The 20,266-nt window shown below is 35.3% G+C and overlaps 1 protein-coding gene across 1 annotated transcript; it reads left to right on the top strand.

Annotated features, from left to right (window-relative positions):
* Positions 1-19,440: 19,440 nt before the first annotated feature.
* Positions 19,441-19,956, top strand: LOC127131119 (secreted RxLR effector protein 161-like). The gene has a single exon (XM_051060053.1). It carries the CDS (start codon positions 19,441-19,443, stop codon positions 19,954-19,956), a length of 516 nt encoding a protein of 171 aa, XP_050916010.1.
* The last annotated feature ends 310 nt before the right edge of the window (positions 19,957-20,266 follow it).

The following is a 20,266-nucleotide window of genomic DNA, read 5'->3' on the forward strand; positions in this document are numbered from 1 at the left end:
AGAGTTAAACACAAACAAAGTCATCACAATTGGTCAACAAGTTTATTTGGCATTTATTCAAATTAAAAATACTAAAATAGTGCATTTAAATTAAATATGGTGTGTCCAATTCCTAAAATCTCATCAAAACACCAAAGAAATGGTCATGAGATTTATCATAGGTCAAACAAGGTCAAAGGACCTTGGAGAAAAAATTTCATAATTTTTGGACATTTAAAAATATTTTTAAACAATTAAAAACAAATGCAAAATCAATTAATTCATGAAAAATAGTAATAATGATCCAAAAAATAATTTTAATTCAGAATATGAAAGAGAAAAGTATTTGAATTTTTTTGGTGAAAGTCCCATATTTTTTGGATCAATATTGAATTTAATATGAACTATTGAAAATAAAGCAAATAAAATTAAAATTAAAATATCAGAAAAAACGTGGACCACTTGATCTCCCTCATTAATTGAGTTGACAAATCAAGTGGCCAGGAGCACGCTATCCACCACGGTCCTTAGTTAGCGCGTGGCAACATTGGTAATCAAAACGCAAGCTCTAGATTAAAACAAAACAAGTGGATCCTGTGGCTGTGAGACATGTCAGTGCATGGCTGGAGCTGTAGCTCCGGTCTTCTTCTTCGGTGGACCTCACCGGACTGGTCCCCCATCAATCATCACCAAAATTAAAAACAAGGACATGATTTTAAAGTAAAAATGGCACTGAGCTCGAATTTGGCCTCAATTCACTCTAGCTCCAAGTATATTGAGAGATACATGGAGTTGAAATTTGAGGTACATGAACTGAGTTACTTTGATTTGGCCTCAAAGCAACTCAAACTTCTTGCCTACATTGGTAGGACTTCAGACAACCAAAGAATCAATAGAATTGAGCAAGAATTTGAGCGAATCGAAGAGTTCAAAATTTCTGGAAAATACCTTCAATGGAGGTCTGGATTCAATTGATCTTGATCTTGCTTGTGCTTGATCTCACTCCACTTGCTTGCAAAAGAAGGATTAGATGCTTGAAAGGCCATGGATTCCTGGAGATTTGAATTCCAAAATAGTGGAAATTTAAACTCAAATTCAAAAGAATTTCTCAGGCTTATCCTTTGTAAAGTGAGGGTTTGAGATAGGGGATCAAAGTTGGCGCGAATGTCTGTGAAATTCTGAGCAATTGGAGCTCTATTTATAGCTGGAATTATTGATATTTGCACACTTGAAATCACTTTCCAATTTTGGCAAAATGGTGATACATGGGTGCATGGGCGTGTCCAGGCCCATGAGATCATTGCAATAAGTCCACAGATGAATGTTAGATAGTCTGAATTGAGCTTGGATTGCAAGGCAAGTTTGCATTTGATTTTGAAGTTTCATCCTTGCCAAGTGATGTCACCATGTTCATGCCATGCGCAGCCTATGCATTCCTTATCTAAAATGAATGAATTTGAGCTCTTTGGAAAGGTGAGATCAAGAGGAACAACTTTCATGTTTAACATTTTTTCATTTGGAGCTTGGAACTTGGAGAAATTTGAGGTGGAAGTTTGGAAATTGTTGACATATCAAAAAAAAATTAAGTGTCAAGCCATATGTCTCAATATTCCACCTTGCTTAACTTTTTATAGGAGCTTAAAATGAGAAACGTATCTTCATAAAAGTTGTATCTCTCTCAAATACATTCAAAATGGTCACAAATTTCATATCATTTGGATTTAAAATGATAGAGTTATGCATTTTTGAAGTTTGGAAAAATCACTTGATCAATGGTATAGGTCAAAAGTGACCTATAATGTAACCTGATATCACATGCTCAAAAAAGTTGAATTATCTCCCACTCTAAACATAAAAGTTAAATTATACACATTGAATTTGATTATTCCACTTGGAAATATTTAATCTCATAAAAATTGAGCAAGTTATGGCCTTGGGAAGTTGACTTTCAAATTAGGGTTTAGACAAAATGACTTATAATGTTTCAACATAGAAAATGATTTTCCAAGCAAAACTAGCTCTAGGTCTCAACATGAAAGTTGTTTGGAATGTAATTTAGAGTAACGTTTCTCTTGGAATCATTTTCATATGGTGAAAATTATAGGAGATAGGGTCTAGGGAGACCTAGTTTTGATCAGATGAATTCATCTGGCCAACCACCATCAACCAACTTGCTAACTTCCAACTCTCTTGACTTTATTGGCTCATGGTAGATCATATATGCTTAAGATGATGAAATTTGAAGTGTCCCTTGAGAAATTTGATCAATTGGTGAGATATCTTGTTGGAGAAGTTACTCAAGATACCTAGTCAAACTAGGGTTTCCAAGGCAAATCACCCTCAAACTCTTGAAGAAAAATTGATCAATATAACATGTAGAGAACATTGGGACTCATATATGATGTTCATAACCATTCTAGAATCAATTCTTGGTTGTGCTCTTTGTTCATGAGGGTCTCAAACCCTAGATGTGAACTTGATGAATAAATGGAATCATGCTCTTCCTGCAAAAGAGTTAGAAAAATGTAAAGACATATTTTTTTGGTATTTTGGTTAGTGAAATGATAAAATACAAGTATGAGATATAATCACAAGGTGCTTGGTGATCTCTCCCAAAACAAACCCAATGAAAGAGGGGTGAGGAGGATGCCAAGATATGATCCCAATGCTAATGCTTATGATGGAATTGCATGAGGGATCTTAGGGTCAAAATTGGGGTCTTACAGCATCCATTCATGTATTATGACCATTTAGAAAGGTGTCTAAGGATTATATATAACACATTTTTGCAGAGTTTGAACACGCCTCATTTTACACAAACATTTCAAACAATCTTTTTCTTCATTTTTTCAAATTCTCTCAAGTGTTCTTGATTAAATTTTCTGATGAAACTTTCCATACAGAATTTTCATATACATTCATATAGTTTCATCCATATCATCCTTATAGAACTTGCATGTTATAAAGAAGATTGATTACTTTAAAGGAGAAGATCAATCAATAGACTAATATATTATTCCATCTGTCAAGAACTTGTAAAATCTCATATTGTCCTTATTATCCTTGTTGTCTATGACTGTTGGAAACAAGAGAGTCATTAAGAGAGGATTGTTCTCTTAGTGGACTTAGTGAAAAATCCAAGAGGATTGTTCTTGGTATTCTTATTAGAGTCTGTATAGAAAGACTAGGCTATCTTGTCCATAAGATCTAACTATAATAAAATCTCTTACATGTGGTAAGGGGACTGGAGTAATCTCAGATTGTTAGGGGAACCGGTATACTGAAGGAGAATAGCGATCCAAAACGCAGCGGAATTTAAAATTTTCTCCTTTAGTGATCCTTACGAATGAGCATGATCAGTGATAGAGTCGTTACCTCTTGTGGTGATTGAAACCTTTGATGCAAATCTATGGAGCGATCACAAACGTTGAATGGTGACAACGCCTCTACTCAGTTCACACGAACGGATTCCTTCAACCTCAGTGCTAGCTGCTACGAATGAAGGCTTTGAGTGAGAGAGAGAGAGAGAAACGAAATTACAGTTGTACAAAAGCTTCTGCACAAGGGTTCTATTTATAGAACCACTTGTGTGGGCTGCAAGCTAAAAAGCCCACTTAAGTGTATGTGGCCCATATCTTATGATATGCCAAAATCACTTAAGCGTGTGGTACCTTACCATATTTAGTATTCTACTTAAGTACACCGTACCTTACGATGTTCTACAATTCACTTAAGTGCATCGTACCTTACGGTGTTCCTTAGTTACTCTATCTCTCATCAATCTGTCCTTTTGTGTGTGACACTGTAGGTTTTCGCGACATTAGCAATTATATAAAATCACGTATTTAACATAATAAATAGTGAGCAGTATCTAACAACACATCACTGCTACCCAAGACACGAAAATGTCATGTGATCTAACAAATCCTTTTGTGATATTACTTTTGTGTATAATTACCCTTTTTACCCTTATGTCTATATTGAACACAAGGCATAAACCGCGTCATCCTTGTTCGGTTTAATATTGAGCCCGTAGACATTTATCTTGTTACGCAGAATGGGCAAATTCCATCTAGGTCACTCATGTCCCTCAACATGTTTTGTGGAGTACTCATCAACTGTCTTTATGGTCATCTAGTTACGGACAATGTTTGATCAACAATAAAGCACTCGACTCTACATCTAGGGCATATAGTGGTTTCAGGTCAAAGGGTGGTATACACCATTATCACCATGAGAATAACTTATGAAGTGAGGTAAATCTGTTACTTTAAAGTCTAAGATGAGAAGACAAAATCTTATTAAACTGAGGAAGAATTGGAAGGTTCTGATGAAGACTCAAAGGATGATGATGAGTTGTCTCTGATTTCAAAGAGAGTCAACAGACTCTGGAAGCACAAGCACAATGGTCAAGGGAAGTTCAGAGAAGCCAGAAGGACTGCTGGTCATTTTGATTCTTCATTTGGACAGAAGAAGCAATGTTCTAGAAAAGAAGTTATCTACTTTGAGTGTAAGGAGCCAGACCACTACAAAAGTGATTGTCCTAAGCTAAAAAAGGACAAAAGGCCTAAGAAGAATTTTTCTAAAGGAAAGAAAGGGATGATGGATACTTGGGATGACTCAGAATCTGAAGAAGAAGATTCTGATGAAGAAAAAACCAATGTTGCATTGATGGAAAGCACAAATGATTCAGAAGGTTCTGAAGAACCAAAAGACAATGTGCTGACAGAATCAGAACCAGACTCTGATCCTGAAGAGGTATTTTCTAGCCAATCTCGTTCTGATCTTGAATCTTGTCTCTCTAAAATATTGGAAAAGTACCAGAGTCTTCAGAGTAAGTACATGGACCTTAAACAAGTCTAAGTAGTTGCTTCTAAAACTCGTAGTGAGCTTGAGAAAGATATCTCCTCTATAAATGAAAAAGTTTTTTTTCTTTAAAATGTAAAAAATATGCTTTGAAAAGAAAATTTTCAAAACTAGAGGAGGAAATAGTCTCAGAAGCTTCTAGTATTGATTGTGTCATTAGATATGACAGAGCATTCCAATACTTTCTGGCTAAAAGCATAAACATAAGCAAAATGGCTTCTTTAATCTATGGAGTCAGCAAAAATGGAAAGAAAGGTTTAGGTTGTACAAAATCTTTAAAACTTGATAAAAGTCAAAAGGTAAAACCAAAATCTCTCTGAGCATTTCATGCCTGCTGGCACTAAGATTAATGTTTCTGCACAGAGACAAAAACATACAAAGGGTAAGAACTCAGTTCTGAAACCTAAGTATAATGCACAAATTCCCCATGGTTATCCTTCTGCACAAAAATATGAGAAAACTAACAAGAGAGGACCCACAAAGTGGGTACCTAAGGATAAAATCATTTATGTTGCAGACATCCTTAGCAGCTCAGCTGAAACACCAATCATGGTACCTGGGCAGTGGATGCTCGCGACATATGACGTGCATAAGGTCTATGTTGCAGACATTTGGAACTTAAGCCTAGAGGCTTTATTGGTTTCGAAGGAAACCATAAAGGAAAGATCATTGGCTCTGGAACTATTGGTAACGGTAAACTTACTTCTATTACTAATGTTCTTTTGGTTGAGGTCTGATGCATAACCTATTGTCTATTAGTCAACTTAGTGACAATGTTTATGATATCATTTTTAATCAAAAGTCCTATAAGGTTGTTAGTTAGAAAGGTGGTATAATCCTTTTTAACGGGAAGAGAAAGAACAACATTTATAAAACTGCCTCTATCAATGGAAAGAAGTATGGATTGGTCATCATTGATGACTATAGTCGATGGACATGGGTAAAGTTCTTGAAACATAAGGATGAGTCACATTACATGTTCTCTACTTTCTGATCCCTAGTGTAAACTAAAATGATCCAAGAAACTAACATGGCTAAGCATTTCTGGGCAGAAGCAATTAACACAACTTGTTACACTCAGAACAAGATTTCTATTAGACATATTCTGGTTATGACTCCCTATGAATTATGGAAGAACAAAAATCCCAACATTTCTTACTTTCACCCTTTTGGCTATGAGTGTTTTATGTTGAACACTAAAGAGAATGCAAGTTTGATTCTAAAGCACATAAGTGTTTATTGTTAGGATATTCTGAATGCTCTAAAGGCTATAAAATCTTCAACACTGAAACACGAATTGTTGAAGAATCAATTCATGTTAGATTCAATGATAAGCTTGACCTGAAAAGTCAAAGCTAGTTGAGAAATTTGCATATTTGAAGATCAATCTTTCAGAATCCAAGGATACTAGCTCTGGAGAAAAAGACTCAGAAGGAAAATCTAAAGAATCTGAAGCAAAAAACCCAGAAGCGACTCAACTGGAAGTTTTCGTTGGTCCAACTCATCAGAAGAAGAGTAGACCAAGAACTTCTCATTTTGAAGAATTGAAACTAGGAGATAAAGACGCTTCAGTTAGAACTAGATATTCATTCAAACCTTCTGAAGAGACTCTTCTAGATTTGGTATCTCTAATAGAACCCATATCTATTGATGAAGCTCTTCTGGATAATGAATGGATTATGGCTATGCAAGAGGAATTGAATCAATTCACCAGAAATGATGTTTGGGATCTTGTTAAGAAACCAAAGGGTTTCCATGTCATTCGAATAAGATGGGTTTTTAGAAACAAGCTCAATGAGGAGGGCGAACTTGTCAGAAATAAGGCTCGACTGGTAGCACAAGGTTATAGTTAGCAAGAAGGTATATACTATACATAAACCTTTGCTCAAATTGCCAAGTTAGAGTTCATTCGTCTTTTAATTTCGTTTGTAGTCATTCATAACATCATCCTTTATCAGATGGATGTTAAGAGTTCATTCTTAAATGGATATATTTCTGAAGAAGTATATGTGCACCGACCTCCTGGTTTTGAAAGCTCTCAAAATCCTGACTTTGTTTTTAAACTGAAGAAATTGTTATATGTTCTGAAACAAGCTCTCAGAGCTTAGTATGATAGACTAATTAACTTCCTTTTGGAAAATAATTTTACCAGAGGGAAAGTGGACACAACACTCTTTTGAAAAACCTTTAAGAATGATATTTTGGTTGTAAAAATTTATGTTGATGATATTATTTTTGGTTCTGCTAATACTTCATTGTGAAAGGATTTTGCTAAGTCAATGCAGGCAGAATTTGAAATGAGTCTAATGGGAGAACTCAAGTTCTTTCTGGGAATCTAGATTGATCAACGTTCAGAAGGAACATACATTCATCAGAGCAAATATACAAGGGAACTTCTGAAGAAGTTTAACTTGTCAGAATGCAAGCAAGCAAAGACTCTAATGCATCTTACATGTATTCCAGAGAAAGAAGAGGTAAGCGGTAAGGTAAATCAAAAGTTATTCAGAGGTATATAGGCTCTCTCCTTTATCTAACCGCTTTTAGACCTGATATTTTATTCAGTTTCTGCTTATGTGATTGCTTCTAATCAGATCCTAGGGAGATTCATTTAACTACTATTAAGAGAATCTTTATGTATCTGAAAGGTACTACTAACCTTGGTTTATTTTATAGAAAAGTAAGTGAATATAAATTAGTAGGCTATTGTAATGCTGACTACGCTGGAGATAGAATAGAAAGGAAAAGTACTTCCGGAAGTTGTCAATTTATGGGAGACAATCTGATCTCATGGTCCAGCAAGACACAATCAACAATTGCACTTTCAACAACCGAAGTTGAATATATTGTAGCTTCTGGATGCAACATTAAGATGCTCTAGATGAAGAGTCAATTGGAAGATTATTAGATATCTGATAGTAACATTCCTATTCTCTGTGATAATACTTCTGCTATTTATTTGTCTAAGAATCCTATCTTTCATTCTAGGGCTAAGCATATTGAAATTAAACATCATTTTTATGTGACTATGTTTAGAAGGGTATTTTTCACCTAAAATTTGTTGATACATACCACCAATGGGATGATATATTTACAAAACTCTTTGCTGAAGATAGATTTGTTTTCATTATGAGAAACTTATTTATGGATTTATGTACATAACGAAAAGATGAATTTTAGAATGTTTAAGTCTTCAACTCTAGATTAGATTCTAAGAATTTTTTTTGTTGACTCTGAGACATGAGATTTCTGAAGTAATGAAGTTTCATGAATCAGAAAGGTTTTGATCAAAAGTAATCTTATCAATTTGTCTTCTTGATTCTGAACAGTCATTGCATTAAATGGTTGTTATGTCGTTTAATATCATGTGGTTCTAAGTGATGACAATTGTCCCACTTTATGAGCATGCGTGATAACAACGTGATACATTGGGTTTCACAATTCTTGGAATTAGGTTAAAATCTCTTACGCTTCCCCTCATGACTATGTAATTCTTACCTTGTCATCATTGCAAAAAAAGTTCTACATAAACCCACTTCACTCATATTTTCACACTACACTCATATTATTCCCATACTTTATTATTTCAAACCTAAACCACCTCTTTGCAACTGTTCATCCTCTTCTTCAACTTCAATAATGGCCGCTCATCAACAACAGATTCAATAACAACTTTCTTCCAGTCGCTCCATGGCTGATGAAAATCACCCCGTTATGGAAGTGATTCCTGAGTTAACTCTCAATACTCATGTTAATGAGTTAATGGTACTTTGTGAGACTATCGTGGACTTCAAAAATATGAAGGATAATGGCTTCGATTTCTCTGAAACCTTGGAACACCAAGAATGGAAGGGTTTCTTTGAAATGTTAACTGGTCCTGTTTACCCGGTGCTTGTGAAGCAGTTTTGGGTGTACGCTACTGCGGAAATGGAAACGATAACTTCTTATGTTATGAACAGGAAGATCGTAATCACTGAGAAATCCATTGCTGATTTAATCTCGCATAATGGAAGAGGAAAAAGAATCCACAGTGCCAAAATCATTGCTAAGAGAGAATCAACAATAGCTTATGTCATCTTTAAGGCCAGAACTAATATTGATGATGATAAAGTTCCTAGTGCCAAGGACTTAACAAACAACCCAAGAGTTTGGTTCAAGATCATTCTGGATTGCATTCACCATAAACCTAGCACCAAAAGTTATGACTATGTCAACACTCGTCAGAAGTTTATGTTGTTCTTTCTAGAAAAGGGTCTCAAGTTGGCACTCCCTTCTATTTTGTTCAAATTTCTAAGGGATTCAATAAGAGAATCCAGAACCTGTAGTTCTTCAAAGAAAAGAAAAATTAGGTTCATTCCTAATGGAAGGCTAATTTTTGATATTCTTGTTGACAATGGTATGGTGGATAACCTTCTGTTAAGTGGTTTAACTAATGAGTTAATGAAGTATCCTAGAAAGATCTTCTTGGGGAAGAATCTCAAGAGCATGGGTCTCATCTCTAAGGTAGTAAGGCTAGATTTCATTCCCTTAAAGGATGATATATGTGGAATGAGGATTCTAGTTGACAACTTTCCATTCTTTACCAAGATTGATCCTCCAGAAGTTCTAAAGTACTACCTTGAAAGTTGTCTTAAGGATGGAATTGATCCACTGGTTGATCCTTTCAACCTTCCATAAACTTATCCATATGTGCATGGGGAGAGGAAGAAAAAGTATAGAGAATAAGGATCTTAAAGACCTCAGAAGAAAAAGAAGAAGGTCGTTATCCTTCTGGATGAAGATGAGTGAGTTCCAAAAAGCAATGCTTCTAAAGGACACGTTTGTTGTTATCCAGCAATCTTCTAAAGCTTCTGACACTACTACTTCTAGTAAGCTTCCTGAAGCTAGTAATCTTGTTGTTTCTGATTCTACTATTTCTGCAAGGATCTTACCAATTCCACCACCTTCCACTTCTCAACCAATTTCATCTATCTCTTAACCAATTTTTTCCCAACCAATCTCTGAACTTGTTTTACTTCTACCTCCCATAGAAAATCCTATCTTAGAACCTGTTATAGAAACTCATAAAGTTTCTGATACTCAATTAAAATAACAATAACGGATACCACCAACACCACCTCCTTCATAGTTACTTTCTTCACCCATTCCACCTCCATCTGTTTCTCCTCCTCACATGGAAAATCCAAAGATAACAACCCCTAGAACATCTCCCTTGAGATATTCTGGAAACCATATGTCTGAGGGTACTCCTGAAGGCATGTTCAATTATGAACCTAAACCAGAAGTATCTGATTCAGAAACACCCCTGATCATTTTCCATACACTTCCAACTCTTTATGTCCTTGATCATGATGAAACCAAAATAGACCTTTTTGTCACAACCCCCAAACCACCTAAACCTAGTCCCAATATTAGTCAGATTCTGAGGAAGCTTGAGTCAGAATCACGAAGCCGTCTGTATGAAGCTATGACGACTAGTTGTTCTTCAACTAATCCAGCTGAAAGTGATTCTGCTTGGGAAGCCTACAGAAGGTGGATTGACTCCATAATCCCCAAGCTAAAGGACTTTGGGTACGACTTATCTAAAAGAAACTTCAGCTCTGGGTTTGTTCCCTTAATGGAACTCTGGAAGTTAAGAACTGCTCCACTATGTTTTCCTGATCTGGAGATTAAGGAAGTTATTGAGGAAGTGCTTCAGGAAGTTGCTCAGGAAGCTGAGGTAGATTTTGGGCATCAAAAATGTGTTATGGAAGAAACTACTGCTCATCTAGTTGCTTTTGAGAACCAATAGTCTGAAGACCAACAAATTAAAGTTTCTCTTCATCAACAGTCTGTTAGAACTTCTTCTGGAGAAATTCCTGATGTGCTTCGGAAGACCATTGAGGAAATCAAAGTTGATAATTATCTGGTCAAAGAGCATCTGGACAAATAGGATATGATTTTTTAGTTGATACTATCCAAACTTCCTCCACCTCATCCTTAAAACCCTTAGCATTTTAAAAAAATTATTTTGCTTTAAGTGTTTTTCTATTTGATTTTATCATTTATGCCTTTTGGCATGCTTAATGAAAATCATGTTTGTTTCTTTCTATTTATTTTTTATCTTATTTATTTTGTATATGTATTTTTGATTGATGACAAATGGGGAGAAACATATCTAAGGGGAATAATAGTAATTAATTTTGACATACCTAAATTCTTGAATAAGAACCCAAACTTTGTTTAATGTTTCTACTAACAACTACTTCGATAGTTTGTTAACTATTTTGTAGGGTTATGTTCAAAGGTCATAATGGTTAAGTTCAAACATCAGAAGCTCTTGTGAAGTTTCAAAGATCAGAATGTAAGTTACCAGTTTTTGATGAAATGGTCTACTATATGAGTTCGAAAACTTTCATGCTGATGATTGAGCATCAAATCCAAGCATATGAGTCTTTAAGGAATTAATAACCATGCTCTGAACTTAGAACATTGGGTACTTGGCATCATGTTTTGAAGAATTGAAAAATTCGGAAATTCAGAATCAAGCTATGAGGAAGTGTAACTTCCATAGTAATCAGACTTGGCAATAAAGATTTTAAGAAGAATTCTTAACCAGGTTCTGAAAGTTATTTTCAAAGAGACTCATGCTTCAAAGGTAACCTAGCTTTGAAAGATAATTTTAAAGAGAACCAAAATTCAAGCTTCTAAAGACAACCAGCTCTGAAGCTTCGTCAAGAGAATTCAACCAAGCTTCTGAAGTGAAGCTCATCAGAATGTTGATGTTAACAAACCAATGCTCTGGGCAACATCAAGCAATTTCTGAAGACAAACTAGATTCTAATGGAAGATCATTTTGGTACATCAAAAAGGTTAATCAGGAAAGTGTTCTTTCATTATGATTTTATCTTTTTAGGATTATACATCTCTAGGGGAGCTTTGTGCTTCTGTAAGATGTATTCTTCTATGATTACCTTGTACAAAACTGTTCACCAAAATTCATGTTTTGCCATCATCAAAAAGGGGGAGATTGTTAGAATAAAATTTGATTATGCATTTATACCTTGAGTTTTGATGATAACAATGTTGTATTTGTGTGAGAATAATTTTTGTACCCTAATGGTTTGTTATTATGTAGCTTTAACAACCAGTTCTGATTCCGAGTATATGATGTGCAACATCATCAGTTTCTGAATGATGAGTTCCAATTTTCGTCAGTCATAAGAAGTTTTGAAAGATGTTCAAAGTTTTTGTTGCAATGATCTTTCTACTTCTGTGCTGATTCACTCGTGAGAAGCTTCTGAGGATATCTTATATTGCTGCTGCAACATTCTCTTAGTTCATGCTTTTGGACGTGACTCTGATCACTAAGCTTCTAAAGAATGGAAAGCTTATGAATTTATATTACTTAGCTGAAGATTCTGAAGATCTCAAGCCAGACGTTGAGGTTATTAAGGTTCTGAATGTAGATTCTGAAGACTCTAAAGATTCTAAAGATTCTAAAGATACTGAATATCTCAAGCCAGACTACTGACGCTGTCAAGGTTCTGACTAAAGATTCTGAAGTTTCTGAATCCAACTTTATGTTTCTTTATTCCATGCTTCATCAACTTTCATAAGAAGCCAATGAACTTGAAGATAAGACCAAATGGGCACATGATCAAATAGTACATAGTACAAATCAAATATTATCTCCACTACTTGATTTCATGGGCAAGGACAGTACTATACATCACACATGTCACTTAACTTGTGGGCGAAGGACAATACACAATATCAATCCTTTTACCATCCAACAGAGGACAACCTCTCTATTTAGCTTTCCCATTTTACCCTCCAACAGTCTCTTTTCTTATGCTATATAAGTGAGACTTAGAGACTTGAAGAAATCGCCGGTGCTACAATAACTTGACAAGTATGTTTATTTATGAAAAGGTATCAATTTTTGTACATAGTTTTTCTTTAAGTATTTGTTTATAATTTGTGTAAAATCTGCTTGTATAGAAGCAACTTGTAACAGACAAAATATTATTCAAACTGTTTATTTGATTCCTTAAGGAGACTAGGGTATAGTCAGATCCTTGAGAAGACAAAGAAGGTTATTCTTTGTGATTTCTTAGGGAGACTAGGGTATAGTCGGATCCTTGAGAAGACAAAGAAGATTATTCTTTGTGATTATTGTAATCAGTTTATTATAGTGGATTAAGTCCTTGTGTATAAGGCGAAATTACCTTGGCGGGTGGACTGGAGTAGCTTTGAGTTTCAAGTGAACCAGGATAAAATTACTTATGTTTATCTCTTTGTTATTAACTCTTAAAGTGGTGTTCTTGAGTTGGTGAAAAAGCTTTTGTTTCGTAAAACCCAATTCAAACCTCTCATTCTTGTGTTTTTCACACCTTCAGGTTCATATTTATATTTTTAATGAATATGTTCACTATGAAAGTAAGAATAGCTTGGGCATCAATTATACGATGAAAGGGGTATAATTGATGTCTGACTTAGAAATTTAGAAACTTGAATTTGAGGCGACGAAAGTGTCTCAAAGACAACTGGGAGATGCTTCACTATTTTAATAACTACATTTTTGAAGGTTTCTAAATTCTTCACATGGCATCTCCCCCTCACGAGTTGGACCTGTCCGACCTCTAGAAAGAGTCGCCCTTTACATATTTCTTGAGGTATCCCTCATGTATTAATCTTTCAATCTCTTTCTTAAGCTGGTAACAATCATCAGTGTGGTGTCCCTAGGTAAGCAAGCCAAGATGTCTCACAAGAAGCCGCAACATCTTACCACCTTTAAATCTATAAAGTTACTCAATATGGACCTTATGGGGCCGATGCAAGGAAAAGTCTATGTAGAAAAAGATATGTTTTCGTATGTGTGTGGATGATTTTTCAAGGTACACTTGGATTAATTTTATTAGAGAAAAATCTGTCACTTTTGATGTGTTCAAAGATATATGTCATCGTCTTCGAAGAGAAAAAGGGAGTGTGATAGTCAAAATAAGGAACGACCATGGCAAAGAATTTGAGAACTCCAAGTTCTCTGACTTAAGTTCCTCTAAAGGGATTGGTCATGAATTTTTAGCAGCTATCACCTCTCAGCAGAATGGAATGGTTGAGCACAAAAATAGAACCTTGCAATAGTCAGATAGAGTCATATTGCATGGCAAGAATCTACCTACCTATTTTTGGGCTGAAGTGTGAACACAAATTGTCATATTCACAACCGTGTGACCATAAGATCTGGAACTAAAGGAACACAGTATGGGCTTTGGAAAAGGAGAAAACCCAATGTCAAATACTTCCATGTCTTTGGTAGAAAGTGATATATCTTGGCAGATCATGAGCAAAGAAGAAAGATGGATCCCAAGAGTGATGAAGGAATATTCCTAGGATAGTCCATAAATAGTAGAGCCTACATAGTATATAACTATCGTACCAAGACAATGGTAGAATTAATAAATGTTATCATTGATAATACCCCTGAAGAAAATAAAGAAGTTGAACATGAAGATGATGTATACCCTCTGTCATACCCCAATTTTGTCCGGGCATGTTTAAATTTTCGTAAATTTGATTTCATTTCTTAAATTGCATCATATGCATAACATGACATGCATTTCATCGTGAATAATACCTAAAATATCAGTCAGAATGAATTTATTGAAAATACAGACAAATTGGTTAATTCGTTTCTCAAGAACATGCAAAATCAGTGGGTAAAAAGTTTCAAATTTAAAATTGCAGACACCAGCATTATTAATCTACGGTTCACGTGGTTTAACCTGGTGTGCTCGTTGTATTTTTCGGCGGCTGTTTCGGTTGCGTTTTGACCCGCCTGAGCCTTTTTAACCGGTGCAAATTTATTTCAGAATTTGAAGAAACGCTGTATTTTTTCAATAAATATATTTCGTGCTGATTATTTTAGAGTGTCCAGTTTAATTTTTCGAGCGAATTAGCGCCTGACTTGTATGCATATTTATTTGTTTTATTTTTGTTTTTATGCTCAAATTTTCAAATTAAATAACTAAAATTTTATTTAATATTGATTAAGGTTTTTAATAATTTTTTTTTTAATAATAAATCGTAATAATTATTTTCGTGACAGCTATTTTCCCCTCACCCACACACTCACTACTTTTGCCACCGAATAAAACAAAAACAAGAAAAAAGAGAAAGAGAAAATGCCAGCTGGAAACTCACTCTCCACTCATTTTAACAACACGCGCCCTCACTCAGTCTCTCTTCACCCTTCACGCCACCTCACCCTCTCTCTCCAATCTCACGCGTGACAAAAATGAAAAAGAAATGAAACAGTTTTTCCATATAACCTCCACTCTCTGAACACTCACTCTAACTATCATCTCTCTCTCCTCACACTCATAAGACAATTCTCCACCTACCTCACTGAAAATCTCTTTTCCCTCATCTTCTTCATCCACGAAACACCAACTTAAGTCGACCTCCTCCGCTACCAGCATCCACAAACCGCACCACCGTAACATATCTCCCTCTGTCCAAACACGATCTTGTTCAAATCGAGACGCTAAATTTACTTGTTCACGACGAGAACGACCCTTATAAGGTTCCGCGACTCAACCTGTCAAACCACCCTGTTCTCCCTTCGATTTCACCGCCTTCCATTAAAACGCGACTCGCAATAACAACCGCACCCAGATCTTCCATTAACAACAATCGCCCTCGCTCATTTCTCTTTACCGCCATCACATGTACAACCGCTTCTCCGGTCCACTTTATCCGCACCACCCGCCAAGTGTTCGTAGAAACGCCGACACACATTTGCGCACAACTCCAAGCTACTGTAACCAACAATGATGTTAAAGGTTGGGGTCTGGAATCGCCACCACAAGCATAGCTGTTTCGCATCCAAGACGTTGCGAATTCAGTCTCAATAAACTCACGGCAACCGATCCCGCCGCTTTGTCAATCAACTGGGCATGACGAATCACTTCCATTGAGAGCCTTTGATTTGATTTGGTAAATGCGTATTATTTATGCTGACAACATAAAGTCATGGTTATTTTGAGCTATCATTTTATTGCACTTCGTCGAGCACAGTTTGTTTGCTTTTCGCTCGGTTCGATTTTCATCACGTTTGTTTTTAGAGTATTATGAGTATATACAATCCATGAGTGACATAATATGAGTTGATGCTATGGATACTGCATTTGTTTCCGGTTTTGATTACATTGCGTTTCATGTCGGATTTTATTTGTGGCTGTTACATGATATGTATGTTGTTATGCTGTCAATCGGCCCATTAAAATTAACGCGACGCTTTATATGTTGATTCATTAGTGTTGGATTTGTATGAATGTATTATGTATTTAGAAGTGTGAATTATTGTAAAAATGTTGAGTACTACTGCTTTAATCCATGGCATTTGGAAATTAGTTTGTGTTCATGTTAGTTTGGATATTACAGTAACATTTGGTGTGATGCTCCTTTAATCCATGGCATTTTGAAATTAATTTGTTTAGTATTCATATTGGTTTTAATATAGCAGTAATGTTTGGTGTTGCTACTTTAATCCATTGCATTTTGAAATTAACTTATTTAGTGTTCATGTTGGTTTGATATAGCAGTAATGTTTGGTGCTGCTACTTTAATCCATTGCATTTTGAAATTAATTTGTTTAGTGTTCATTTTGGTTTTGATATAGCAGTAATGTTTGATGTTGCTACTTTGTTCTATTGCACTTTAAAATTGATTTGTTTAGCATTCATTACAGTAACATTTCGTTGGATGCTACTTTATTCCATTGCATTTTGAAATCGGATTTAGCTTGCAGGATCACCACTATTTTTTAAGCCCATCTTTTAATACAACTTGTTTCTAGTTTTTTTTTATTATAAACATAATCACTATGTATTATTGCCTTAATAAATGGAAACAGTAAAAACATAAATAATTTATTTTCATTGTATCGTTAGTTTTAATTGTTTTTCCCGGTTGATTCTATAAATCCAAATTCAAATCATTTTCACCAATACATTTCAAAAAGAACTTTACATTCTTTTATATAATGTAGAGACTATTTAAATTAAAGTTTGGGATGAAAAGGAATATAGGAAGCGTTCGCTTCACTATTTCTCAAGCACTTGAATAATTGGCGTACGCCATATTGCTTGAGTTCTTGTCACCCGATTGAACCTTAATCATACAATTTCAAATCGCTTTTTCAAATCAAATATAAGTTCTAAATTAAAATTATTTTAAGACCATGATTATACATATTCAAATCACATATTCTAAATCAACTACAAATCCTAAGTCCTAAATTCTAAATTTCAGATAATAAGAGGATGGGAGTCGTTCGCCTCACCATCTTTTGATTATTCGAATAATTGGCGTACGCCACATTGCTCGAGTTTTCGTGATCCAATTAAAACCACAATCAAATAAATTCAAATCACCTTTTATATAGAATACAATTTCAAAAAATAAACTTTAACTTAAACTTCAATTGAGAATGGGAGGCGTCCGCCTCACCATTCCTTGATTATTTGGATAATTGGCGTACGCCACATTGCTCAAATCATCGACTTTTCAAAACCTACAAAATCCAAAATTCAAACTATTTTCGCAAATCAAATACATCGTCTAAAAACATATCTTTTATAAACTAAACTTTGGATGATAAAAGATGGGAGGCGTTCGCCTCGCCATCTCTCGATTATTTGAATAATTGGCGATCGCCATATTGCACAAATCATCGACTTCCGATTAATACATTTTAATTAAACTTGTATAAGGGAATAAGTGGCTCACGCCTCATTATTCTTTGAATAAGCAAGTAGGAGGCGTACGCCTCACTACCGTGCATATTCGATATCCGCAAACAAACTTTCAAAATAATCCGAACAAAAAAAGGAGTAGAAGGCGGTCGCCTTATTATTCCTCGAAAGAATTGGACGATTGATGTGCACCACATTGCTCAATCTTTCGTCGTTCTTCAAAAACATCTCAAAACACGTTAAACTCAACTTCTCGCCCCCGCGCGATCGAAACCAATCAACCAAAAATACCCAAACACGTCAATTCAACTTGTCACCCCCGCGTGACCAAAACCCCTTCCAAAAAAGAACACTGTAAATCCTTTCTAATGCGCACAACAAACCAGTGCTAGAGCCTCCACCGAGAGTAGACAAGCCAGCGTTTAGCCGTTAGAACGCCGACCTACACAGTCGCTCATCAAACAAAATACACCAAATATTCGTAGTAGCCCAACTACGAATGCTCTGATTTTCTTATTGCACCATAAGGATACGTAGGCAGGAGATTGTTGTATCTTCGCGAGCACACTAATAAAAAACCTCCCATTTCCCTCCTGAGGTCTTCATCCATATCTATTATCAACTTTAATTACTCGAAGCAAGCGAATAACAGTCAACTAACATTCAGATAGCAAAATCAGACTAAAAGGTTCTCGTTGAGTACAACAGACGTGAGGGGTGCTAATACCTTCCCCTTGCGTAATCGACTCCCGAACCCGAATATGGTTGCGACGACCATTATTCCATTTTCTTAAATGTTTTCTCAATATTTTCCTATTCATTCATTGGGATAAATAATGTTCGGTGGCGACTCTATTTCGAACAACATTTTTCCGTGTTCCATCGCGAGGGATCGCATTTTTTTCGAGGTGCGACACCCTCACCAGACAGATGTCCTAGCAGATGTCTCACACAAGGAGTTTGACATTCAATCTGGAAGAAAAAATTATGAAAATATTCAAACCAACAAGGGACCATCAATTAGAATTCAAAAATATCACCTTATTGAAAATATCATAGGAAACATGAATAAAGGAGTGAAGGAGTCATCATTAAACCTAGAGATATGATTTCCAACTCATGTTTCATTTCCAAGATTGAACCAAAACACATCAAGGAAGCTTTGACTGATGAATTCTGGTAAATGCTAGGCAAGATGATTAGAGGAACTGTGGCAATTCAAAAGAAACAAAGTTTGGGAGCTAGTTCCTAGACGTAAGGATGTAAATGTCATTGGTATCAAATGGATTTACATGAATAAATCTGATGAAAATGGTAATGTAACAAGAAATAAGGCTCTTTTGGTGGCTTATGGATACGCACAAATAAAAGGAGTATATTTTGATGAGACATTTGCTCTAATTGCTCGCCTTGAGTCTATTAGATTGTTACTGGGAGTCTCATGCATGTTTAAATTCATATTATACAAAACAAATGTTAAAAGTGCATTCTTGAATGGGTATTAATGAGGAAGTTTATGTAGAGAAACCAAAGGGATTCATTGAACCTAGCTTACAAAGTTATGTGTACAATTTAAAGAAAACTCTCTATGGATTAAAGCAAGCTCCAAGAGCTTAGTATGAAAAATTAACTGTATATTCTGATCAACAATGGATACAATAGAGGTGGAATAGATAAAACCCTATTTGTAAAGAATGATAGAGTAAAGCTGATGATAGCCCAGGTTTATGTTGATGACATTATCTTTGTTGGAATGTCTAACAAGATGGTGGGACATTTTATTCATCAAATGTGATATGAATTTGAGATGAGTCTTGTAGGAGACCTCACATACTTTCTTGGTCTACAAGTAAAGAAAATGAAAGATAACATATTTATTTCTCAAAGAAATTATACAAAGAGTATAGTAAAGAAGTTTGGGATTGAAAAGGCAAGTCATAAGAGATCTCATGCTGCAACACATGTGAAATTATCCATAGATGATAATGGTGTTGATGTTGATCAAAGTCTACACAAAAGCATGATTGGTAGCCTACTATATCACACAACAAGCAGACATGATATCACATTTTCTGTAGGTGTTTGTGCTAGATACCAAGTTAAACCCAAGGTTGGTCAACTCACTCAAGTGAAGAGAATCATGAAATACATAAATGGAACTTGTGACTATGGTATTCTCTATTCTCATGATAATTACTCAATTATAGCATGGTATTACGATGTTGATTGGGATGGGAGTGTTGATGATAGAAAAAGAACATATGGTGGATGCTTCTTTCTTGGAAATAACTTAATCTCTTGGTTCAGCAAGAAACATAATTGTGTCTCTCTTTCTAACACAGAAGCTAAGTACATTGTTGGAGGGAGTTGTTGAACCTAATTGATAGGGATGAAATAGATGTTGAAGGAGTACAATATCGAACAAGATGTCATAACATTATACTGCAACAATTTAAGTGCTATTAATATTTCAAAGAATCATGTTCAACATAGTCAAACTAAGTATATTAACATTCGTCATCATTTCATCAGGGAACTTGTGGAAGATAAAAATTGTTAACCTTGAGCATGTAGCAAATGAAAAGTAACTACGAGACATATTTACTAAAGCTTTAGATGTAGCCCAATTTGAAAATATAAGGGGCGCTCTTGGTATTTGCATGTGTGAAAACTTATAGAAATTA

Source organism: Lathyrus oleraceus, chromosome 3 (assembly GCF_024323335.1).
Source record: "Lathyrus oleraceus cultivar Zhongwan6 chromosome 3, CAAS_Psat_ZW6_1.0, whole genome shotgun sequence".
Lineage (NCBI taxonomy): Eukaryota > Viridiplantae > Streptophyta > Magnoliopsida > Fabales > Fabaceae > Lathyrus > Lathyrus oleraceus.

Coding starts and splice junctions, on each gene's coding strand:
- LOC127131119 (XM_051060053.1), top strand. CDS start 19,441: ATGAAAGATAACATATTTATTTCTCAAAGAAATTATACAAAGAGTATA.